This window comes from Euleptes europaea, chromosome 18 (assembly GCF_029931775.1).
Source record: "Euleptes europaea isolate rEulEur1 chromosome 18, rEulEur1.hap1, whole genome shotgun sequence".
Lineage (NCBI taxonomy): Eukaryota > Metazoa > Chordata > Lepidosauria > Squamata > Sphaerodactylidae > Euleptes > Euleptes europaea.
Genome location: NC_079329.1, coordinates 37,994,235 through 38,019,148, shown reverse-complemented (window position 1 = coordinate 38,019,148; position 24,914 = coordinate 37,994,235). Strand labels below are relative to the sequence as shown.

At 48.5% G+C, this 24,914-nt stretch overlaps 1 protein-coding gene across 1 annotated transcript; it reads left to right on the top strand.

The window, feature by feature from the left end:
* The first annotated feature begins 313 nt into the window (after positions 1-313).
* On the top strand, positions 314-24,016 carry KIF18B (kinesin family member 18B). Its single transcript, XM_056864710.1, has 14 exons — positions 314-638; positions 2,938-3,095; positions 3,290-3,394; positions 5,045-5,155; positions 11,022-11,219; positions 12,508-12,684; positions 14,363-14,437; positions 15,064-15,167; positions 16,296-16,407; positions 18,246-18,355; positions 18,605-18,831; positions 18,975-19,494; positions 21,722-21,820; positions 23,869-24,016. The coding sequence occupies exons 1-14, from the start codon at positions 314-316 to the stop codon at positions 24,014-24,016; spliced, it is 2,469 nt and encodes an 822-aa protein (XP_056720688.1).
* Positions 24,017-24,914: the final 898 nt, after the last annotated feature.

The window sequence follows — 24,914 nt, the reverse complement described above, 5'->3', positions numbered from 1 at the left end:
AGCTGTAAATGCGTTGCCTTGGCAGCATCAGACCAAGATGGATTAGATTCTGGGCTCTAAACTTCAAGAAGGTTCTTGAGTCACTGGAAAGGGTTTGGAGGAGAGGTGCAACTTGTTTCTTCCCTGCTCATGAGGGCTGAGTCGCACTGAACAGGGGAAATATTGTCCCCTGTTCATAATTTTGTACTAGCTAATGTTGAATCTATTCTATTACCCGGTATTAATGCTTTGCAGTTTGCTTGGGATAGTCAGGGATGTGAATTCATTCTTCTGCCTATTAATGGAGCTCTCTTTAACACAGTGTTTAGGAACGATGGTGCCCGTACCATCCGCTGAGCAGGGCAACGTGTCTGTGGTGGTACGGGTACGGCCCCAGACCCCGTGGGAACAGGAGACCAACCGCCCAAGTGTGGTGCAGGTGGTGAATGACTGTCTGCTGGTTTTCGATCCTGAGGAGCCCAGCCCACCTGGGATCTTGGCAGGTTTCCAAGGTCATGACTCTGCTCCAAGACGGAAGGGCAAGGACCTGAAGTTTGTTTTTGACCGGGTGCTCGGCGAGAGCGCTACTCAAGCAGAGGTGTTTGAGAATACAACCAAAGAGATCCTGGATGGTGTCCTGAATGGCTACAACTGCTCTGGTAAGGAGGCTAGAGATGGGATTTATGAGTGCAGTGGGTGGCCACAAGGTGGTGCTGTTGTGAGGGGGGAGTGGCTCAGTGGTAGAGCCTCTGCTTTGGCACGCAGGTTCAATCCCCAGCATCTCCAGTTAAGAGGATCAGGTAGTAGGAGACCCATTGCCAGTCAGAGCAGACAAGATGGACCTTGATAGGCCAACGGTCTGATTCAGTATAAGGCAGCTTCATGTGTTCAATACTAGTGTAACACTCTGCTTGATTGAAATACACAGAACTTCTAAAATCTGCCATTGGTCTTGATTCTCTCTCGTTCTATCCTGTTCTCTATGGTTTGCACCCTGTTGGCAGTCTTACTGATGATGCTGCCAGCTTAGTGTCATCTGGGACTTTGGACCCCTACTGTAGGACATCCGGAGGTTTTGTTCATGAGCCAGATGTCCAACTCGCTCTCCACTCCTGTTTTTGGAAGTATCCTTTCATAATGCTTGTACTTCCTTCAGCTCTTTCTGTATACAAACAGATCCCAAAATTGCCCTGAGCAGCTGCCGTGTCATAGAACTGCCGTGGCTCTTCTGGAGCTTTATGGAAGCTGCTTCCCAGGTCGGTCTCACAGTTGGTCATGCTTTTATCCCACCCTTCCTCTAAGGAGCTCAGGGCGGCCCACGTGGTTTTTCTCTCCTCCGCTGAATCTTCACAAGAACCCCTCTCTGAGGTAGGTTATGCTGAGAGAGAGTGGTGAAGGCAAGGTCACCCAAAGAGCTTCAAGGCAGGTATCTCCCAGATCTTAATCCGACACTAACCACTATCAACCACTGTACTACCCTGGCTGTCTGGTCTTGAGGTTTCATGTGCTCAAGATCTTTCTAGGGCAAGTTTATAAATGATCAGTGGTTAGTGAGAATTACTTCCAGACAACTGGAAAATCTTTTGTTAATTGGCCATTAATGCAAGCAAAGGTGGGCTAGTAAAAATATGGGGGAGGCAGGATTTGCTGAATTCTGGGGATTTATTGGCAAGGCTGCTTTGACATGAGAGCCAGCGTGGTGTAGTGGTTAAGAGTGGTGGACTCTAATCTGGAGATCTGGGTTTGATTCCCCCACGCCTCCACATGAAACCTGCTGGGTGACCCTGGGTCAGTCACAGTTCTCTCAGAACTCCCTCAGCCCACATGGAGGCAGGCAATGGCAAACCACCTCCAAACGTCTCTTGCCTTGAAAACCCTACAGCTGGGGTGTCAAACATGTGGCCCGCAGGCCCGATCTGGCCCCTTGAGAGCTCTTATCCAGCCCGCGAGCCAGGTGAGGCAGCCCCCCTCCCTAGTCCCGATCTGGGCTGGCAAGGCATGGCTTGGCCCGACCAAGTGACATTTATGTCATATCCGGCCCTCGTAACAAATGAGTATGACATCCCTACCCTACAGGATCGCCATGAGTCAGCTGTGACTTGATGGCAAAATCACACACACTGCTTTGACATGGCCCTTCTATGGCCCTCCCCATAGTTTTGACCCAGTTTGCACCCCTCTTTGCCTCAAACCGATAATTGAAACACTTTGTTAACGCCACAGCCATGTCCCTCCTGAGGACGTGAGAAGTCTTGTAGCACTTTCTGAAGTGACACTAACAGTTTATTTTTTATGGTCTAGTATTTTTAACACAGTATGTAACGCGTAACACAACCATTCTAATTGCGAGCAACAGTCACTAGAACTGGCTTTTCAGTCTGAAGGTGTGGCAGGTTTTCCTATTGTGCTTCTAACAACATCTGGTTTAAAGGATCAGCTGATCTCTTTTTCTGTGAGAAGAATGTGGCATTCAGCCCCTCCCAGAAACGTGGCTTCTTCTGTACCGGAAAACTGTCTTGTATAGCTTTTCTCAGAGTGTCAGAATACTGGTATAAAATTAGGAAAGGAGAGCCTTGTGTGCCATCCTGAGGAAAGATGAGGTAAGAATGTGCTAAATAGATAGGTGAGCATTTGATCCTTGCCTGAGGAGAGCCTTCCTAGATTGGAACAAAAAAAGTTTGTTCAAAGTCCTAAGGAACTATCCAGTCCCAAATAGACTTGTATGTTTATTGAAATTAGAAAATATCACTGAAATAACACTTGTGTAAGTGGTGCATGCATATAGTGGCGTGTTCACGCAAAGCAGGAGGGTGTGGTGAACACATCCCAAAATGGCTTCCAAAGAGGCAGAGTCAAACACAACTCCCTCCTCACTGGCAAAGAGTTGCTGCTGAGATTGCGTGTTTTGCTGTGTGGGGCTTCTCAAATGAAACACATTTCGATCCTTCTGTACCACAGTGTTTGCCTACGGCGCAACTGGGGCTGGGAAGACGCATACCATGCTGGGGTCCGAGAAAGACCCAGGCATCATGTACCTCACCATGGCAGAGCTGTACAAGAAAATAGAAGCCAGGAGAGGGCAGGAGCGCTGCGAGGTGCTCATTTCCTACCAAGAGGTATCGTCCTGGCTCGTTTTTCAGGCTGCTGGTTTGCAGCATTCATCCTGGACTTTTCACCCACAACTGCAAAGCTTGACTTACACATGTGCAAATCAGACTAGATCAGCTCTCAGTCCCCCTCCCCCCTCCCTTCCTTATGCTTCATATTTCCATATGTCTGCCTTCTTTAAAACATGTATGTTTGTCTCCAGGTATACAACGAGCAGATCCATGATTTGCTGGAACCAAAAGGCCCTCTGATTGTCCGGGAGGACCCAGAGAAAGGGGTGGTGGTTCCAGGCCTCTCTTTTCATCAGGTGGGTAGGAGAGCGACCTGGCAGGTGGTAAAACACCGTAGTGGTTTCAGGGGCAGCAAACAGCACACTCACGCTTACTCCAGATTACGTTGCAAGGAATTCGACTGCACTCACCCCCAGGTTGTGCATGTAGGTTTGCAAAGAATTGTGTGACTGTTCAGCATTTTCTCTAGGCACCATGTGCTATCCCAATCTCAGCCCTGAACAGGTCTTGAATCGCTGTTCCTAGCAGGAAGGCAAGGTAGAAGTATTTAAACTTTGTATGGTTTGTGCCCCAAGGGCTTCAGGCTGAGCAGGTGAGAAGGGATATAAATTGTTGGTTGGCAGTGGAAGTGGGGCTGGAGAGAACTGGGGAGAAGTAGAGGAATGGGGTAAGTAAACTGGGTCGGGGGCTTGGTCTCCTTCAAAGGCTGGCAATCAGTACATTTCAAGCAATAATTTGAGGAGAGCCTGGAAGAGGAAAGTGAGGAGAGCTGATGGAGGAGGCGATGGTACACTTCCAAGCACAGAAGCAGCACAGTGATCTGCTGTTTTTTCTGTGTGCCGCACAAAGGTGGAATTTATTTATTTACAAAAATGTATACCCAGCCATTCTGAACACACACATGAAGCTGCCTTATACTGAATCAGACCCTTGGTCCATTGAAGTCAGTATCGTCTACTCAGACCGGCAGCGGCTCTCCAGGGTCTCAGGCTGAGGTCTTTCACATCACCTACTTGCCTAGTCCCTTTAACTGGAGATGCTGGGGATTGAACCAGGGACCTTCTGCATGCCAAGCAGATGCTCTACCACTGAGCCACAACCACTCCCCCAATTAAAAAAATTCCCACAATGATCCAACCTCAGCACACGTTCCCTATTAGCAGGTGAACAATCCAACGCTTGGTGCATTCTGCTTCACAATGGTAGGAAGAGCTGACATCAAAGGATCAAAAAGCAACGTAACTAGGAATGCTGGGCCACCACAAGCCATTTATCCATGTGGTAACTTTTCTGACACCTCCTGCTTAAAACCCCAAAAGTCAAAAGGATGGTGAGGCCTTCTTTCACGGTCTGTACTCATACTGAAAATAAAGATCAAGCGAGCTTTTGCCCTTCTGCTCAGCGGGAGGTTTCTGTCCTTCCTGAGCTTGCCTTATGACACCTGCGTTACAGTTTTACAGGTGTACCACCCCAGTCAAACTCCCCACCTGACACTGTCCCTGGAGTGGTTGCTCCCAGCCCGCACCAGGTGCTTGAAGCAAGAGCCCCTCGAGGCTCGCCCCTCTTCCTCACCGGGTAAATGAAAAAACGGGCCACCAAGGCACCTAACAGATTAAAAATATACATAATAAAAACACATCTTAAAAATCATTAAAACCAAACAAAAACGCATTATTAAAACAATTAAAACCAAGGTAAAATACATATTCAAAAATATAAAAGCAACTATTAAGACATATGGCAGGAAGGAGGGATCATTGAGGGAATGCCAAACAAGAAAAAGTCTTCACCCGCTGGTGGGAGATGGCAACAGAAGGAGACGGGCGAGTCTCTCTAAGGAGAGATCCAGGCTTTTAGTGCCACGACCGAGAAGGGGAGCCTTTCCTCAGGCTGTCAAACACTTACCAGACCCTTTCCTCTTTGCTGGTGTCTCCACCTCCCTTTAGCCCAAAACTGCAAAGCAGCTGCTGGAAATGTTGGCGCGAGGGAACCAGAACCGCACACAGCACCCCACGGATATCAACGCCACTTCTTCCCGCTCCCACGCCATCTTCCAGGTAAGGCTATGCTTGGTCAGAACCAAAGGGCAGTTGTCTTCATGGCCAGACTCTTAAGGGTAAAACTCACAGGGCACCACTGGAAATGGAATGCTAGCCTGGACTGGTCTTTGCTCTTATCAGCACATCTGATTATACACTAATGAAGAATTGGATGTATACATGGCGATCTGGTCTGTCAACATGGGAGCTCCTTAGAGCTGAAGAGCAGCCTGGCTGGTTCAGACCAATAATCCATCTGGTCAACAGGCCTGTCCCCAATAGCAGCCAGAGAGCTGACACGGGGAAGCCCAAGACCCTGGTGGCAGCAGGCCTCCCCTGCATTTGGCAGCCCGAAGCATTCTGCCTCTGATTCCAGAGGCCCCATCCAACTATCACGGCTAATATCCAACAGTAGACCTGTCCTCCGTGAACTTGTCTAGCCCCTGCCCCTTTTGGAAGCCCTAATAGCCCAGACTAGCTTGATCTCATCAGATCCTGGAAGCTAAGCAAGGTCAGTACGTGGATGGGAGACCACCAAGGAAGTCCAGGGTTGCAACACAGAGGCAGGCAATGGCAAACCACCTCTGCTCATCTCTGCCCTGACCTGGATGGCCCAGGATCTTGTCAGAGCTTGGAAGCTAAGCATGGTCAGCCCTGGCTAGCATTTGGATGGGAGACCCCCCTCCCCAAGGAATACCAGGGCCGTGGCGCAGAGGCGGGCAATGGCAAACCACCTCTGAATGTCTCTTGCCTTGAAAACCCCATGAGGGGGTCACCATAGTTGGTTGTGAGGCAGCAGCATGCTTTACCTTTTACCCTTTTAAGTCCACCAAAGGCAGTGACCATCGCCACATCTCATGGCAAGAGTCCCAGAAGTCAATTGTCCATTGTGTGAAGTAGTTCAGTGGAACATCCATGTACAGAGGCAGTCTACCTCCGAGTACCAGAGACAAGCAATTGTGGGTGGGATGCAGGGGAGGTTGTTGCCGTTCTGTCCTATTGGTGATAGATCACGATAAGTAGCCATGTTAGTCTGTCACTAGCAATAGAAAAGAGCAAGAGTCCAGTAGCACCTTAAAGACTAACAAAATTTCTGGCAGGGTATGCGCTTCCCTGAGCCACAGCTCACTTCTTCGAAAAGAGCAGTAGAAAAGAGCAAGAATCCAGTAGCACCTTAAAGACTAACAAATTTTCTGGCAGGGTGTGAGCTGTTGTGAGCCACAGCTCACTTCTTTGAAAGCTCATACCCTGCCAGAAATTTTGTTAATCTTTAAGGTGCTACTGGACTCTTGCTCTTTTTTACTGTCCTATTGATCAGTTTCTCGGAGGCATTTTGCTGGCCGCTACTGGAAACAACCAGGATAGTCAGCTGGACGACCCCTTGTGCGCATGTGTTTTATTGGGCTCCACGTTCAGCCACAGTGCGGAAATGTCGGTAGTAAAATGGCCCTCCCAATCTCTTGAAAATTACTGTTACAAAAGGCAGCTTTGTTAGTAAGGGCTGCTTAGAGAGTGAAGGTGTATCTGGCTAGGACGGAGGTGGGGAGATCCTGGTTCAAATTTCCCTTCTGCCATGAAGCTCATCGGTTGATCTTGGGCCAGTTGATCTCTCTCTCTCGTAGACCTTGCAGGGTTGGTAAAAATGGAAGTGCAAAGAACCAAGTATACCACCCAGAGGTCCTTAAAGGAGGGATAAAAATGTGACGTAGAAGTACTCATAGAATCATGGAGTTGGAAGGGACCACCAGGGCCATCAAGTCCAACCCCCTGCACAAATGCAGGAAACTCACAACTACCTCCCCCCTCCACACCCCTAGTGACCAGAAGATGGCCAAGATGCCCTCCCTCTCATCATCTGCCTAAGGTCACAGAATCAGCATTGCTGACAGATGGCCATCTAACCTCTTCTTAAAAACCTCCAGGGAAGGAGAGCTTACCACCTCCCGAGGAAGCCTGTTCCACTGAGGAACCGCTCTAACTGATAGAAAATTCTTCCTAATGTCTAGACGGAAACTCTTTTGATTTAATTTCAACTCATTGGTTCTGGTCCGACCTTCTTGAGCAACAAAAACAACTCTGCACCCTCCTCTATATGACAGCCCTTCAAGTACTTGAACATGGTTATCATATCCCCTCTCAGTCTTCTCCTCTTCAGGCTAAACATACCCAGCTCCTTCAACCTTTCCTCATAGGACTTGGTCTCCAGACCCCTCACCATCTTTGTTGCCCTTCTCAGGACACGTTCCAGCTTGTCTACATCTTTCTTAAATTGTGGTGCCCAAAACTGAACACAGTACTCTAGGTGAGGTCTAACCAGAGCAGAGTAAAGCGATACCATCACTTTGTGTGATCTGGACACTATACTTCTGTTGATGCAGCCCAAGACTGCATTTGCCTTTTTAGTTACAGCATCACACTGCTGACTCATGTTCAGTGTTTGGTCTACTAAGACCCCAAGATCCTTTTCACACACACTACTGCTCAGACAAGTCTCCCCCATCCTATAATTATGCATTTGATTTTTCCTACCTAAATGCAGAACTTTACATTTGTCTTTGTTGAAGTGCATTTTATTACCGTATATACTTGAGTATAAGCCGAGTTTTTTAGCCATGATTTTTGGCTTAAAAAACTCACCTCGGCTTATACTCGGGTCAATACAGTAATTCGCCTGCCGGGCCCTCTCCCAGCGCGCTCCCGCCGGCCAGCTGATGGGCGGGCTGTCCCGCCTTTTCCACCCCACCCCACCCGATCACGCCTTCTGCGCGGCAGCGGTGGCAGCTTCTTCCCCACCCCACCCAATTGCGCCTTCTGCGCGGCGGCGGCGGTTTCTTCACACCCCTCCCCACCCCTCCCCACCCCGCCTTCTGCTGGGCGGTGGCGGTTTCCTGATTTGATGTAGACACTTCTTTGTCTTTTTAGTGGTCCACCGGATCTTGTACTCTCCACCTACACATTTCAAAGGAATCAACTTTCTTCCTGTGAGCTCTCCATCCTCCTCTCCATGCACCTCCTAGCTTGACTAAATGGGAACCTTCACCTTCAGAGGTAGTAAACCTCTGAATCCTAGTGCAACCTTGGAGGAAGGCCTTGACCTCCAAGCCCTGTCTGTTGGCTCCCCAGGGCAAATGGTTGGCATGTGTGAGACAGGTGGAGCTGATGGAGCAGGGGCTCTTCTTATGTTCTTCTTAGCTTTTTAAAGTCTTCTGGCTCCACAGCGGCTTCTCTTGTAGAGACCCGTGGCAACCCCAAGAGCGGCTCAGAGCGGGATCTTTTTCTGTTCTTTGGCCTTAAGGCTTCCAGAGATGATTGGGGTGTTGGGGGGGGGGGTGTTGTCAGATGCTTGAGAAATAGCCCTGAGTCACAGTGACGTCATGTTCCCCACACTTCAGTTGTCCGAGGCCCACTCCTTTCTAAATCAAACTTGGAGGCATGATTCACTTTTATTCCCCAAAATATTGCCTTCTAGTGTGTGAAAGAGTAATAATTGTCTTCTCCCAGCGGAGCCCACCCAGTATGAGTCACTGACACGAGTGTACTTCTTGACTGGAAGGAGGCAGTCCCAGAACCAGTGACTCATGTTCAGATGCAACAGGTCGGTTCCTTAGAGAGCAAAGTAATTCTGCTCTGTTTTGGGTATGAATGAATGTTCCAATCCCACCTGATGCAGCAGAATTATCTGCTCCCAGCGGAAGGAACCTAAAGAGCAGGATTACTTGTATTGACTAGCAACAAACCCATACAATTTCCACCTCTTCCTGTGATAGTCATTGCAGAGATGCAAGAGGCTGCCTCATTGGTGGGTGGATACTTTGGGGTGACAGAGTTTTATTATGACATTAGTTTAATTTCCAAGGCACACCGGTAGTTCTCCCACAGCAAGTGAGTGTGCCCTGGCCAGTTTGGGTGTTTAATGTCCTCTGCTGGGCTCTAATGTCCTCAGCCAGGGTTACTTACCAATGTTATAGACCAGTGATGGCGAACCTTTTACAGACCGAGTGCCCAAACTGCAACCAAAAACCCACTTATTTATCGCCGAGTGCCAATGCGGCAATTTAACCTGAATACCACCCCCAGAGGGGGCCCAGAGGGAGAGGCTAGGGTTGCCAAGTTCCTCTTCGCCATGAGTGGGAGGTTTTTGGGGTGGCGCCTGAGGAGGGCGGGGTTTGGGGAAGGACTTCAGTGCCATAGAGTCCAATTGCCAAAGTGGCAATTTTTTCCAGGGGAACTGATCTCTATTGGTTGGAGATCACCTGTAATAGCAGATCTCCAGCTAGTACCTGGAGATTGGCAACTAGTTCCTTAGTGTTTTCTCTCTACATATCAAGACAAATGGAAAGGTGTTTGGAGGATAGCTTGTGGGCACTTCAAAGGTGGAATAGGACTGCACGCCCCTCCGCCCGCACAGACCCAGAGGGTGCCGGAGAAGCCGCTGGAGGGAAAGAAGGAAGGAAGGAAGGAAAGAAGGGAAGGGAGGGGGAAAGGGAAGGAAGGGAGGGAGAGAAAGAAAGAAAAAGAGAGAGAAAGGGAGAAAGAAATGGAGCAAGGGAGAGAAAGAAAAGGACAGAGGGAGACAGAAAAAGAAAGAGGCCATTTATGCATGGGAGGTTTTGCCTTGGATTTGCCACTCGGTGGGGCGCGGCAGCAGGCTTGTGAGAGGCGAGCAGGGTGGGGCAGAGGGCGCCTCCTTCGCACCCACCGACCAGCCATGCCCCTCCGCCCGCACAGAGGGCACCGGAGAAGCCACCGGCCATGCCGAGTGTGAGCGCTCGGCTTCTGTTCCCCGCTCTCCCACCCGCCTGGCTGGCCGCGCACGCTCCAGCGGCGGCAATGGCGGCAGCTTCTGTGGGAGAGTCCGGGGGCCACCGCCAATCATGTCGGAGGTTCCCCACCCCTGGGCTACAGCCTCCCCCATCCGGGGTGGGGCAGAGCCGGAAAGACCAGTGGCTTGGAGGAACCGTGCGTGCCGGCAGAAAGGGCTACGCGTGCCGGAAGTGGCACCCGTGCCATAGGTTCGCCAACACGGTTATAGACAATGGGACCATTTCAGGCTGGCTCTCTAGAGTGTTGTATTTCTGCACAAAGTGCTCAGCTTTCGGGAAGTTCAGATGTCTGGCAGATAGGTGAGGCCTGTTTGCTGGCCTAATCTGGGTTTGAGCAAGACGCACCTGCAGATACACCAATCACAGCTAAGGCAAAGCAAAAATGAGGTTCACAGGCAGGGTTTGACATGCTCCGTGGTTTAAAAAACAACAGTGGTGAATTCTGCAGCAGGGAATCTCAGCTCCTGCCCCGAAAAGAGCAAGATTACTCATATTCCTGCTCAATTTCCACTTCTTCCTCTGATAATGCAGCGTCCGTGGGCTTTGATTGTTTTCTTTGGTTACGGAGTTCCTTGCTCCACTTGTAAGTGCAGTGGTACTTACTCCATGGCTTATGGAAAGGCACTTGCCATTACCATCAGCCCAAAGAGCCACATTTATTTCCATCTTAGGCATAATGCCTACACCTCATGGAAGCTCGCAGCTTACCTGCTCCTCTGTTGGCATTGTTTCAAGGTGGGGACCAACTACTAACCACAAGCCCCACTGGGCAAGGGTCTTGCCCACTTTCCTGAAACATGGAACAGATACTGTATTGGGAACAGTGGAGCCACATGTGGCTCCAGAACCACTGAGTGAGTATCATTGCTTTAGAATGAACAGAGATGAGAGGGGACATTGATGCAATTGATAAAGCAAGAATAGAACTGGGCAAGCAGTCAGTTAACCTTGTACTTTAATCAATATCCATGAACTTCCTCCTGTACATCTTTCACCACTCATAGCGTTCCAGCGCCCTTCTAGCCAGTGTGGCCTTTGCCCTCCCACTCTCCTCTTTGCAGATCTACGTGAAACAACACAACAGTGTGGTGGGCATCACCCAGGACCTGCGAGTGGCCAAGATGAGTCTGATTGACTTGGCAGGCTCAGAACGAGCCTCTGTTGCAAACACCAAAGGGGAGCGGCTGCGTGAGGGTGCCAACATCAACCGTTCACTTCTGGCCCTGATCAACGTAATCAATGCCCTGGCCGATGCAAAGGTAATGAGTGTCCTCCATACTCCCGCACCCGCTTGTTTTGGCTTGGTTTGCCCAGGGATACTTACATAAGGCATTTTTTAGAAGGAAAATTTGCCTCAGCTTCAAGATTATTTTTAAAAAATATCGTACTCTTTTTAAACTTCCAAGCAGTTGACAAAGGAGAGTATAAACAAAGTATCAAATACATTCATAAATACATCCTATACAAACTGATCAAAATGGATGGGTTGTTCTTTCGGAGACAACCTGTTTCTTGCAGCTGCAGCTCAACTAAATAACAAAGTCTTTGATTGCTTCCTGAACAACTTGCATTGCTGCCTGAACAAGTTGGATTGCTTCTTGATCATTGTCAGACAAGGCCCAAGACAATTCTCATGGGTTTGGGGCTTCCACAGAAAAAGACATGTCTTTCCTAAAGGTAAAGGTCATTCCTGACCCATGGGGTGACGTCACATCCCGATGTTTCCTAGGCAGACTTTGTTTACAGGGTGGTTTGCCAGTGCCTTCCCCAGTCATCTTCCCTTTACCCCCAGCAAGCTGGGTACTCATTTTACCGACCTTGGAAGGATGGAAGGCTGAGTCAACCTTGAGCTGGCTACCTGAAACCTTCTGTCGGGATCGAACTCAGGCCGTGAGCAGAGCTTGGACTGCAGTACTGCAGCTTATGGTACCACTCTGCACCACGAGGCTCTTATATGTCTTTCCTACCAGTCTTAAAAACATTATGGGAGATGCTGACCCTCTCTTGGCTGTCAGCCGCAAGGGCAGGACTGCACACACCAAGATGGTGCCATGTCATCCATTGTGTTTACCTAGTCATTTTGGAAAAGTGGCAGAGACGGAGAGAACAGCAACAGCTCTCTGGTACTCACAGCCTCTGGATAGCCCCCAACTCCCCCCCCCCACGCACACACACTTCGTGGTTGATAGAACGTTAAGCCAGACCTGCTCAGAAAATATTAGAGGACTTCTGAGTTTCCTCAGTGAGTGTCATTCCTTTAGTTTTGTTTTTTTTTTTTTTGTATAATGAAATGTTTTTGCAAAAATGCTATCAGAACTCTTAGCACACGGAATTCCATACTGAGGGAATTCAATCTGCCTCATCAACCAAAAATTCCTGCTTGGTTATTTGTTTTTATCAATTGTTCTGTCCACGTAGAAGCTGAGATAGAACCAAGGGGAATTCAGCCCCTGAACAAGTAACCACAGAAGGGTTGCTAGGAAATGTCACTCCGTGGGGGCATTTGCCTATTAAAAATGACTCATTAAAAATTATCTTGGTCCCCAGAGCAAAAAACCTCACATTCCATATCGGGACAGCAAGTTGACGCGCCTTCTGAAGGACTCCATTGGCGGAAACTGCCGGACCATCATGATCGCAGCTGTGAGCCCGTCCATGCTTTCCTATGAGGACACGTACAACACCCTCAAATACGCCAACCGGGCCAAAGAGATCAAACTCTTAGTAAGTACCGACAATAACGTTTAGAGCATGATAGGTTGGTGTTCTGGCCCAGCCTAGCAGTTCTTATTTTTATCCTTTGGATGGATTTGTGTTATTTATAGTCCAAGTTTCTCACTAAGACTCAAGGCCGATTACAGAATATAAAACAGGGCAATCAGCCACCATAAGAAAACCGGTGAACAATGCAATCGGACGAGGATCGCAGTATTAGAGAACAATGCAAACGGCAAACTAAGTAAGGCAGGTGTACTGTGAACAATTCAGAAAGTGGACTACAGGTTAGAAGACAATGCAGTAAAAACAGATGGTATCTGAAACGTTCCCAGCCCTGTGGAGGTCTTTCTCTCTTCGCCCCGTCCCTTGCAATCCTGGAGTCACGTGAAGAAATCCCAGCCTTCACTGTGAGATTCCTTCTGTGCCCTCCAAAACCCTGGCAAAGGTTAAGGATTTGGAGGGGCCCTGGCAAATGGCTGCCACCACCACCCCTTATTACTCTTCCCAAAAGCCTTTTAGTGCTAGTACTCTTGTTTGCCCCTCACTAGAGCTGCCATTTAAAAAGGAAGCCCCGCACCTGTTCCAAATTCTGCATCAAGATAAGCTGGGTTCTGTGACATGCGTAGATAAATGTCCGTATTTTTTGCAGGTGATGAGAAGCAAGACGCGGAAGCACTGTGACCCCTAGGCACCCTTCTCGCTCCTTCCTTGGGCTTCGCAGATTCCACCAGACATGTCCCTGTACTTTTAAACTTATGTTCAGACTCACAAGTGCTAGAAACTTGAGGATTTTTTAAAAAAAGAAATGAGATTCTCAGGACACTGAATTTTCTATCCCGTGCCACTTCCTAGAATATTCCTTAGCACTCACCATGTAACCGACAGCCTCTTTCTAACACTGATTAGCCAGGTGGACACAACGTGTTAGTTGTCCGACCACAGGAATGGGAACTGGATATAGAATGTCACATCCTGAATGGGTCAGCTTTTGTGTTTATTTTCCCCCAAGCAAAATTCTAGTTATATGACTATTTATTAAAACAGGAAAGAAAACTGTGGTTCCTTTCTCCTTACTGAAAATATGCAGAAAACTTAATCTCCACCTACTTCACAGCTTTCATTGTTCAGTTTCCCCGCCTGAATGTTGCACAGCATAAAAATCTGGGCGGGGGGCAGCTTCGACAGCAGGATGATCAACAAAGAGGTTGATTTCGATAGTATTTTCGTTCCTCCCAGATTTATGGAATTGGCGTGATAAACTGATGTTAGAATTAGGCAAGAAATGGGCTTGGGGGGCTTTTGCCCAGTTGTCTGGGCCCCCAATCGATAGAAAAGTAGGTACTTTTCATCAGTTAGAGCCCTGGCTCTTTGGGCCTGCATGGAAGTGTAGTTGTGTGTTGTATTCCCTGAGGGTTTTGTTTAATCCAGCCATCCCATTCTTGCATGTGATGTGAAAGACCTCTGCCTGAGACCCTGGAGAGCCGCTGCCGGTCTGAGTAGACAATACTGACTTTGATGGACCAAGGGTCTGACTCAGTATAAGGCAGCTTCATGTGTTTATGTGTTTGCACAAGCTGGTTGGAATTCCAGCTTGCTTAAGAACGGGACAGCTGGGCAAAGCTGCCCTTTATTCCCCTGCTGGACTGACATTGTTTTGCTCCTTTTCCCCCACCTTGGTCTGCAGATGAAGAGTAACGTTCTAACGTTGGACAGCCACATGAGCCAATACGCAGCCATTTGTGAGCAGCTGAAAGTAGAGGTGAGGCTCCCTCACTGAGGTCTTCTCTCTGGAGGGATGGAGTGCGCACCCCCCCTGCGGTCACCTCAGAAGACTCTTCCTTTCTTGTGGGAGAGGGAATAACCTGGTCCTGCCTGTCTGTCCTCCTTGGCGCTTTCCCATCCTCTCAGCTTGGCCTCCCAGTGGTGACAGGAAGGCCATGTTGGACCACCACGTCCCACTCCTCTCCCATTCTCTAAAGCTGGGTGCCTTGGTATGGAGCTGCCTTGGTATGGAGCTGCCTTGTCAGTCTGTCACTAGCAGAAGAAAAGAGCAGGAGTTTAGTAGCACCTTAAAGACTAACAAAATTTCTGGCAGGGGATGAGCTTTCGTGAGCCACAGCTCACTTCTTCAGATATCAGATATTACTTCTTTAGATATCACAAAAGCTCATAACCTGCCAGAAATTTTGTTAGTCTTTAAAGTGCTACTGGACTCTTGCTCTTTTCATGCTACTGTTCCTCTCTCAGAGGATCTTCTCTTCATGCTCCTGGGGCTCCTTCAGAGGGTGCCATGATGCTGAATCATCCCACTGCATAAAGTAGATGCTGTCCTCTCTCATAGGCGCTTCAGCAGCACCAGAAATGATTAATTTTCATCGCTTTCAGGTGGCAGACCTGCGAGAGAGGCTCCGAGTGTATGAGGAAAAAGGCCCTCTGGTGAACCCCCATGGACTGGCTCCTTTGAGCCCCGAGGAGGCAGAGCTCGTCAGGTAGGACTGCAATTTCTGAGGGAGGAAGAGGAGGGAAGGAAGGTGATGGCCCAGCACCAGGCAAGCAAGAGGGGTTCTAAGGCACAGTTTGGCCACGAACAAAACTTGACATTTGAAGGAGATGTCTAGGAGAATAAAGGTTTTCATTCTTGAAGCGGTCATTTACTGTGATAGGTAATTAGGTTTCTAGATTTTGTATTTTACTGGAAAATACATGACCTTACTTAACAGGTTACTCCAAGTAATGATACAAACTTCGAATTGTTTATTCTAATGAGCTGCTATTGGGCGTATGCCCGGATCTAGCTGACCTTACTTTCTGCTTCACTCTTAGCTTTCTACTAACCATAACAATTTGTCCTTGCCAAACTCCAGCCGGGATTTTAGAACCTTAACATCCCTAATTGCCATAATTTGCACTACATTTAATGGTCTTTAACTCAATATTTGCCTAATCCTACAACATTCTTTTTTCCCCACTAGAAGTTAAACCTCTCTTGTTTCCAAGATATTTAGGTCTTTATATTTGTCCCTTTTTCCCCCCCTGTCATAACCTTGAGGGCTAGAAAGTTTGTTTTACTTAGAAAAGAATACTCTTTTAAGATTCTCAGTGTAGTGGAATCAGAGACACCACTCATATAGTCCTTATCCTACTGATATATACGAAAGAGGGGAGCTGGTTACAGAATGCCTGGTGGGGTGGGAGTTTGGGGAACAGAGCTGGCTGAGAACTGGCATAGCATCCTCTCTCAGGGAGCAGACTTGGCATCTGGAAAACCTTTGGCTTGAGACTCCTCTGCCATGATCTCACAGTGGCCTTAAGGGAGCCCCCATCTCTTGCCTTCAACTCCCCTTACTGTGCCCAGCTTAACAACTCTTCCATGGGGGGGTTAAGTGCCCTACTGTACAACAGTCAGACATCAGGAGCAGAAGATCGTTTTTCAGGCACTGTCTCTTGGCAGCAAAGTCAGGCTGAGGGGACCCAGATCCGACATGCTACAGATCATAACATGTAATTCAGGCCTAAGGGAGATCTTTGCTGGGGTGGGGGGGAGCAGGGGTAGGATTGAATTAGATTGGTCTTTTTAGTCCCCGCCATCTTTGTATGGTCTCTTTTGCCTGCTATAGGGTAAAGGAAGCTGGTTTGGGTCGTAAGGGTGATCGAGAGACGGAGGCAGAATCTGAGCAGCTGAAATCAGGCTTTGGCACCTCTTGTTTGGGAGAAAGCAGCCTGAAGCAGGTAAGGGGAAGGAGGCTTGAGGGTGGGGTCTAGATCACCTAAAAATGGATACTGCAGAGCTTGAGAAGGTGCAGAAAAGAGCTACCAAAATGATCAGGGGACTAGAGCAAATGCCCAATGGGAATGGTTAAAATGCTCAGGGCTGTTTAGCTTGGAAAGAAGATGGTTAAGGCGAGACATGATAGAGGTCTATCAAATTATGCATGGTATGGAGAGAGTGGACAGGGAGAAGCTTTTCTCTCTCTCAATACTAGAACGCGGGGTCATCTACTGAAGCTGGAGGGTGAGAGATTCAAAACGGATACAAGGAAGTAATTCTTCACACAATGCATAGTTAAATTGTGGAACTCCCTGCCCCAGGGTGTGGAGCTGGCTGCCAACTTGGAAAGTTTTAAGAGGGGAGTGGACATGTTCATGGAGGAGATGGCTTTCCATGGCTACTAGTCAAAATGGATACTAGTCATGATGCACACCTATTCTCTCCAGGATCAGAGGAGCATGCCTGTTATATTAGGTGCTGTGGAACACAGGCAGGACAATGCTGCTGCCGCCGTCTTGTTTGTGGGCTTCCTAGAGGCACCTAGTTGGCCACTGTGTGAACAGACTTGATGGGCCTTGATCTGATCCAGCATGGCCTTTCTTATGTTCTTAGGGAATGTTGGCAAACATGTAGTTTTCCCACGAGGCTTCTGTTCTTCCCTTTTGTGATCTCTTTTGCTTCTCATCCTGTGATTTCGCATGTACAGTCTGTAACCAAGTGCTCAGAGTGTTTCTGTGCTAACGCCAGGGCATCTAGCTGCAGTTGCCCCTCTCCCCTACTGCTGAGGAGGTGATGGCTAGATCCATAACACCCAAGGTAGTTGGTCAGCAAGGAGGATCCGGCACTTTGGTTCAAGGTGCTGTCTCTGTCTTCAGGGGGCTAAAAGGCATTTTCCAGAGGTTGCCTCAGGTTGGAGTTTTCACAGTGGACTCCTGTGGTCTTCAGTATGACAAATGAGCTTCCTGTGGAGTGAGCTGAAGCACACGCTCAGTTCCATGCAGACGTCTGGGGCCTGAGGGGAGGTGCATTCTCCAATTCCTGCTGAGCCTCAAAGCTTGCCGGATTTGGGGGGCAAGTCCCCCCCACGTCCCATCTAGCCAGCCTCAAAAAGTAATTATGAAGGCATATTGAAGGACTTTATGGCGATTTGTGTAAAGCTGTTGAAAAGTAGGAATAGCTAGAAGCATGCATGTGAGGAGTTGACAGCAGGGGTCAGAGAGAATAAGTGACCATTTTTTGCCTCCACAGCCTGATGTTTTGGGCCTTGCTTCGTCTGAATTCTCCTGTCAGCAAAACACTTTTGTTTCCACATGGATTTCTGTCAAGAGCACACACCTCTTCTCCTGTTTCTAGGCCCCATGTAAGCCTTTTTCGCAATCCCACATGGTCTCAACTTTCGCTCCTTCTCTGTCCCATTTCCCCACTGTTGCCGCCACCTTTATTTTTCTCAGGTACCAGCTCAGTGCCTCTCCTGTCCTTTTGTCCTGCCTCCTGGGGGAGAGCCCCCCTGCCTCAGTCTCGTGGGCTTCTCCTCTCCTTTCCTCCCTAGATAGGAGTTTCACCCCAGCCAAATTGTTTTGTTTTCCCTCACAAAACTTCCAGCACGGGTGTCAGTTTCCAGTGAAACATCCCTTCTTCCTCAACATTTAGAATGACTTTGAAAGTTGCATGACATCACAGCAGCCCAGCCAATTGTGGGTGGGAGCTTACCAGCAATGAGCACAGCTTAGCCTCTCCTGTAGAATATAAATTTTGTAATGCCATATTCTCTGCCTTTCGCTGTGTTGGATGAATTCAGGAGTCAGAAAAGATACCCGGTTGCTCCAGCACAGAATCCTCAGACCCAGTTAAACAACAGGAAAATGTGACCGTTGGGCAACAGGAAATTGCAGGAACTCAGCTGGAGAGGTGAGTTGATACGTTCCCACCCTCCCCTTCAGTGTGGGGAAGGAGCAAAGGATTTGTTCAGCCTGTAGTCCTGTACACCTAAATTTAAGCCGTGTGTGTGGTCAAATCCATACCGAGACACTTCAACGTTTCCCAAGTCTGCTTTTCTCATGGAGAGCAGTTGTTGCTTTTCAACACTTCAGATGATTTTACCTGTCCAATTATGGTCCCACAGTTCTTGTGTGTTTGTTTGTTTGTTTTTCCCTTTAGACTAGTAACAGCCATCTTAAGCATAGCACGAAAGCAGTATTCTGTGCTGAAAGCCGCCAACCTTCTCACTCCAGATATGATAACAGAGTTTGAAGAGCTGGACCGCTTGGTGCCCCGACTCTCCAGAGAGCCCCCAAAGGCTCTCGTGGTGGAGAAGCAACTAGAGGAGCCCCAGATGGGTCCCAAAGTTGCCCTTCCTCTGGAAGTGCTGCAGTTTGTAACTAACGGTATGCCTTTGACTGGTAACAGGATTTATTCAGTAGAGAAGGGGACTGCAGGATTTAGTGGGGAGGGGCGAGAGAGATAGTGTTGCATCTCTTGTTGCTTTCTTTATCAATTGAAGTTGCGCTTTTGGCTTCCTTTCCCACAGCTGAGCAGGCCAGTCCGGTGGGCAGTTCTGGCTCTCCACCCACTTCTCTGGAGATCCTGCCAGCCCCAAGTGATGTGTTCAAGACCCCCCGGCTCCCAACAAAGAGGAGGAGGAAGTCGGCAGATAGCACGACACCATCTGAAAAGAATACCCCACCTGTCCAGAAGGGGCGGGCAAAGCGTCGGCGGAAAGCAAGCGTCCTTCCTCAGCAATTGAGATCCCCAAAGGAGTGGGCCGTCCTTGCAGGAGCGGACTGCACCAGCACCCCTCTTGTGGAGCGAGCAAGATCTAGCCCGACTGGTCTGCATGCCCCACAGCCTTGCCCTTTGACCGTCACCAAGGGCCGGGTGCCCATGGCCCCCTCAGCCACTCAGAACTGCTCTACACCGCTTCCCCCACGAGGCCTGAACGCAACTTTCGAACTTAGCAAGAATCCTTGTCCAGAAAATGCTCTGGAATTTGCTGCTTGGGAGAGCATCCAGCAGTTTCCCAATCCCCAGGGAGTGCCTCTTATACCCAGGTGAGTGTCTCTTAGCTACCCTGCGTGTTTTCTTCTCTTTGAAGAGGCTTTACCTAAGGGGAGGGGATGGTGTGTGTCACAGACTCAGTGACACTAGAGCGGCCTTTCCAGATCCCGACTGATCACAGGGGGGCCGGCCAATACAATGCAGCAGGACGTGGCAGTAGGTGTGTGTCCTGCACATGATATCATTCAAATTGAATGCAGAAACCAGGACTGTATATAACCCTCATCCTTCTTTAGTTCTATAACCCTCTGTGGGCCAAATGGCAGTGTAAATGCTTCAGCCCAGTGGTTTTTAATGGGGGTACTGGTGGAAGGAATGACCACCCAGGGGCTGATCTACAAATACTGGGGAGCATGGGGGAGGGGGGGTGTCTAAGATCTTTGGTGCCTTTTCCCCCCACTTGCATTTGCTTCTGACAGCCAGTGAAGAACTGTCCTGTACTGCTGAACCCACAAGGATCAAAGTCCTCGGTTTCTCCCAGGTTTCTGTTTTTAAAAGTAGCACACAGCAAAAAGGAATCTGGCCCAGTTGCCCATGAGGCTCTCAGTGAATTGAGTTTCCCAGAGGTTGTGATTTGATGTATACTCCACCCTTTCCCGACAAAGCAGGGCTCAGGGCAGCTAACAACATACAATGTGTGTGTGTGTGTGTGTGTGTGTGTGTTAAGTGCCGTCAAGTCGCTTCCGACTCATAGCGACCCTATGAATGAAAGTCCTCCAAAATGTCGTATCTTTGACAGCCTTGCTCAGATCTGGCAAACTGAAGGCTGTGGCTTCCTTTATTGAGTCAATTCATCTCTTGTTGGGTCTTCCTCTTTTCCTAGCATGACTGTCTTTTCCAGTGACTCTTGTCGTCTCATGACGTGACCAAAATACGATAGCCTCAGTTTAGTCATTTTAGCTTCTAGGGTCACTTCAGGCTTGATTTGATCTATAACCCACTGGTTTGGTTTTTTTTGCATATATGTGTGTGTGTGTGTGTGTGTATATAAACACAAACATATAATTAAAACCATTAATCCTAGTCTAATACAATATAAAATGGCGTCCTAAACTGTACTCCTACTCTTCTACCACACCTAGGGAGAAATTATCACAGCACGGTGATGGTGGACCAAAGATGGCAATAGGGAGGGCAGAGATCTGTGTCACCTATGCATAAGTCATATATGTATTTAAGTCGGGGACCCATAAGGACTTGCAGGGGAGAGAAAATCCCCCTCTCTCCCACACTCTTCCCTCCACTTGCACCCCCTCCAGTTGGTTGCTCTCCCTTCACTCTTGTCTCTGTTTCTCCCCCCCCCCTCCAGGTCACCCGTTCTCCTGCTCCTTTTCTTTTTCCTCCCTGTATTCTCACCCATCCAGTCTTTATCGACCCCTTCCTCAGCCCCAGCGGTTTCTCCTCTTCTCATTCCTGCTTCCCTCTTTCTGTAATTTTTTATAGCAAACCCAAAATGCCATCCAAATCATATACTTTATCTCTGTGCACCCCCCTACCTTGTGAATTTTTTGATCCACATTGGTGGAGGGGGACATACTTGGCTGTTAGGTGGGTGGTGGATAATGTTGCCTTTTCTGGAGTGTCCTAATTTATTTTTCTTTTTGTGGCTTAGGCAGCATTTAATGATGCTGTTGTGTGTTTTGTGGGCAGTAAAGGTTAAGAACCACTGCCTTAGCATGTACGTTTCTTCAGAGTTGGTTCTTGGTTCTGCTGTGAAGGGATTTGGGATAGCAAGACACAATTTAAACAACAACATTCAATTGTCTGATTTTCAGCTGATCAGCCCATTACGGTAATTCAACAAAATCACTTCATAAAAGTTTAAGTGCGAAGGCAACACCCTGAAGGAAGGAGGCCGGTTCCTTTTAAGTATGGTATTAAATGAAAGCTACTTACTCCTTCTTGAAAGCAAAGGTCATCTACTTTCTTATTAAATTTGAGGATGTGGAATGTTTCCACTTCCAGTAGCCCAGTGGTGCCAAAATGACTTCAAATATTAAAAAGTTGAGCCCCCTCTGTGAATAATCTGGGTCTTCAAATATGTACTTGTTCTGTGACAAACTGCTGCTTTGGATCCTGCCACTAGAGTAGGAAGTCAAAGGAAAGCAGCACCATTGGCTGAATGGAGTGATAGGATCTATCCCATTGCTTTTGCTCTGGGGCCCCTATTGTGGGGGTGGGGACAGCTAAACTTACCTTGCTCCGATTGGTCGCTTCCAGGGCCTCCATGCCAGTGTTCACCATGAAGGGCTCCTCCATTCCAAGATCATTATCCTTGGCTTCCAGAACATCCATTCAGAAGAGGAGGCATGCTGCAGGGTATGTTGTCCCCAGCTTCAAGACGAGCTCAGATAGAACTGGACTCGGATTGGGTGTGCTTATGCCGCAGAATGAAGTGGGAACAGTCTTTCTTGCTTAAACGGAATAATCAATGTGTGCATGGCACTTTGTAAGGAGAATAAGCATTTATTCCAGATTAGTTTCCGCAATGGAGGGGGAGGAAGGGCTTCTGCCAGAGGCTTCCCAGAAAGGGTGGGTTTCGAGGAGGATTAGGCATAAGGGGCAGAAAGGAAGAAAGGGCAGAGTTGTATGATACCTTTTTGGGGGCTGGAGGTGGAGGGGCCACAGGTTGTGGGCAAAGATGTATCGGGATATGGGAGCAGAGGGGTAAGGTGGAGCCAAGGGTATAGAGGGCCTTGGAGACGAGGGTGGACAATTTGTGCAAGAACCAGCACCGGACAGGAGGCCCATGCAGGGATTTATGAACATGAGTCCCAGGACTGGATTAGTGAAAGAAGTGAATGATTTTCAACAGCAGGTAAAGGCGAGGGGACTTCATGTAGGATAACAGAAGACCAGGGAGGAGGGAGCTAGTTGTCAAGAAGAGTGAGGACCCCAGAGTGTTGGAGAGGACAGTGTTGGAAAAGAAGTGATGTGACTTGGAACAATGGGGAAGAGAAGAGTCAGAAGTGAAGCCAATAGGCTTCATGGCCTTTCCACTGGGGGGGGGGGGGGAGGTTGCCAGTAAATATAAAATGTGCAAGGAGAGGAAAGATGAGGAATTGTGCCTTGGGCATAGCGCGGGATATCAGGCGCCCAAACAGAATAGACAGGTAGCTGAAATTGTGGAATGGGATGGAGAGACAGAGCTAAGTGTCATGAGTGCTTTAGTAGTCATGCATGTTGTGGGATTTGATACGGTCACCCAGGGAGAGTGTGTACAACAGGGTCAGGAACCCTAAAACAAAGTTCCTCCTTTGGAAATACAATGAAATAAAGAAGAGAAACTGCCAAGGGCAGAATCACAGAAACTTAAGGAGCGAAGGGAGTTGAACAGTGAGCAGCTGCGGCAGAGAGGTCAAGGAAGGTAAGGATAGAGCTGAGAACGTCAGACTTGGCAGTGAAGTGAATTTGGTGTGGGCAGTGGAGTACAGAGGGCCAAAGGAAGAGAGGAGTTAGGAGTCGTGGCAGTAGGAGTAAACAGCACACTTGAAGAGTTTGGAGGGGAAAGAATGGAGATGGAGTGGTTGTTCAAGAGAGTATGAGATGAAGCAACATTTTTTGAGAATGAGACCGGTGGTGGGTTTGAATGCAGGAGGGAAGGAGCAGATGGGTTGTTTACATGGCAGAGAGGGTGGAGAGGGGAGGGGATCAAGAGGAATATGGAGAGTTCTTAGAACTCTGGAGGGTTTAACCCTGCAAGGAGGGGTTTCCACTTCTGAATGCTTCTCCGTCTTAAAATACAGCAAGAAGTGAGCTGGTTTAGACCTGGGAATGCTAGTTTTTTTCACTTGCAAGATTTTTCTCATTCAAAATGGTTTCCCCATCCTGCAGTCTGAATTGTCCTGGTTCATTCTTCCGCCTCATTCTGCTAACTGTGCCAGTCAGGGCCTAGTTTCATTCAGTTGCAAGGGGTTAATAACATCAGTAAGATTTGGATAGGTCTGGAATGAGCCACTGTGGCGTAATGGTTCAAGACTAGGATTCTGGAGTCCCAGGTTTAAATGCCCACTCTGCCGCAGCAGCTTGCTGGGTGACCTCGGGCCAGTTGTTTTCTCAGCACAAACTAACTTGCAGGGTGGTTGTTATAAGGAGAGGGAAATGATGCTGTGAGCTGGTTTGGATCCCCACCGGGGAGTAAAGCAGGGTTATAAATGTCTACACAAGTAATGCTTGAGAGAGGATTTCTGGAAGCAGCCTGGACACCACCAATATTTGTAAGTATACCAAGTGTGCAGATTTGGGGACTTTGCTTTTCTTGGGTTTTGCTTTAAGGCACCTGGGGACAGGGGGTTGATGCAGAGAACATTGAAAGCCCCAATAAAGTCTAGAGAGAGTTGTGTGTCTTTCCTCATGTCTCGTTCCAGTTCCGCTTCCCACTTGCTGGGTGTCCCACGCAGCCGCATTGCCAGGCTACAGGGTAGCTCTGTGAAAGCGTCACGGACCACGGATGCACCAGGTAACCAAGCTCTGGCCAGGAATATGGGCTGGGCCATATCCTGGCACAACACGTAAGCCCTGCTCGGCCGCAGCCTCAACGAAATCACATTGTCATGGTGGAGAGTGTATGTGTGTGTTAAGTTTGATAAGCAATCAGGAGGACAGAGCTCACCCCTTTAAAGTTTGCATAGCCAGCCCTATGAATGAATTGTTCACCCCAGTACCAAAACATTTGCCATTCCTTCCCCGCGGTGTCTCCACCTACTGCAGAGAGAATAGCTGGTTTCTTTCTATGAGAGAAAGCTCTGGAGCTGCCAGGGCCCATTTCGAGCACCAATATTATGATAAGCCCTGCAGAGAACATTAGAAGCACCCATCCCCCAGAGAGTGGGAGTGGGAATTCTATTCTGGGTGGAGCTAGAACCGGAGTAGTATGGGATCGGCACACAAACTGCATGGCTGTGGCTTCCAGCAACTGGGAAGGAAGATATGCTTGAGTCACAGTTTGGGAAATTCTAATCAGACATACCTCACAGAGCTGAGGCTTCCTTTTACCAAATATCTTCCTTGGCTCACGAGGACATATCCGTAATGCTGGCAGGCAGCCAGGTGTTCCAAGGGTGCCCTTTCTAGAGCTACTTGGATTGCCTTTGGTGTTGTTTTTTTGATGCAGTAACCCCTTTGCCCCCTCAAAGGCAATTCTAGTTCCTTCTTAATCACCCACAATGGCAAGAGGGAATTCAGGCCCAGGCATCCGAGGTCCTGTCCTCGGTGGCACCTTGAGTCCCATTTGGGAGGGAGAGATTGTACCAAAGGCTGCAAAAAAGACGGCCTTTCAAAAGGAGCCACTACAGTTTAGCTTCTGTGGCGTGAGCCCGGTTTTTATAACTGGCATGGCTCATGCATATGAACAGCTTGAATAATGTGTTGGTTTGTCAAACCTGCCCCTTTCCTTATGCTTCAGGCAGAGTGT

Coding starts and splice junctions, on each gene's coding strand:
- KIF18B (XM_056864710.1), top strand. CDS start 314: ATGGTGCCCGTACCATCCGCTGAGCAGGGCAACGTGTCTGTGGTGGTA. Junction 18,356..18,604: donor GCAGGAACTCAGCTGGAGAG/GTGAGTTGATAC, acceptor TTTTCCCTTTAG/ACTAGTAACAGCCATCTTAA. Junction 21,821..23,868: donor AAGAGGAGGCATGCTGCAGG/GTATGTTGTCCC, acceptor GTCTCGTTCCAG/TTCCGCTTCCCACTTGCTGG.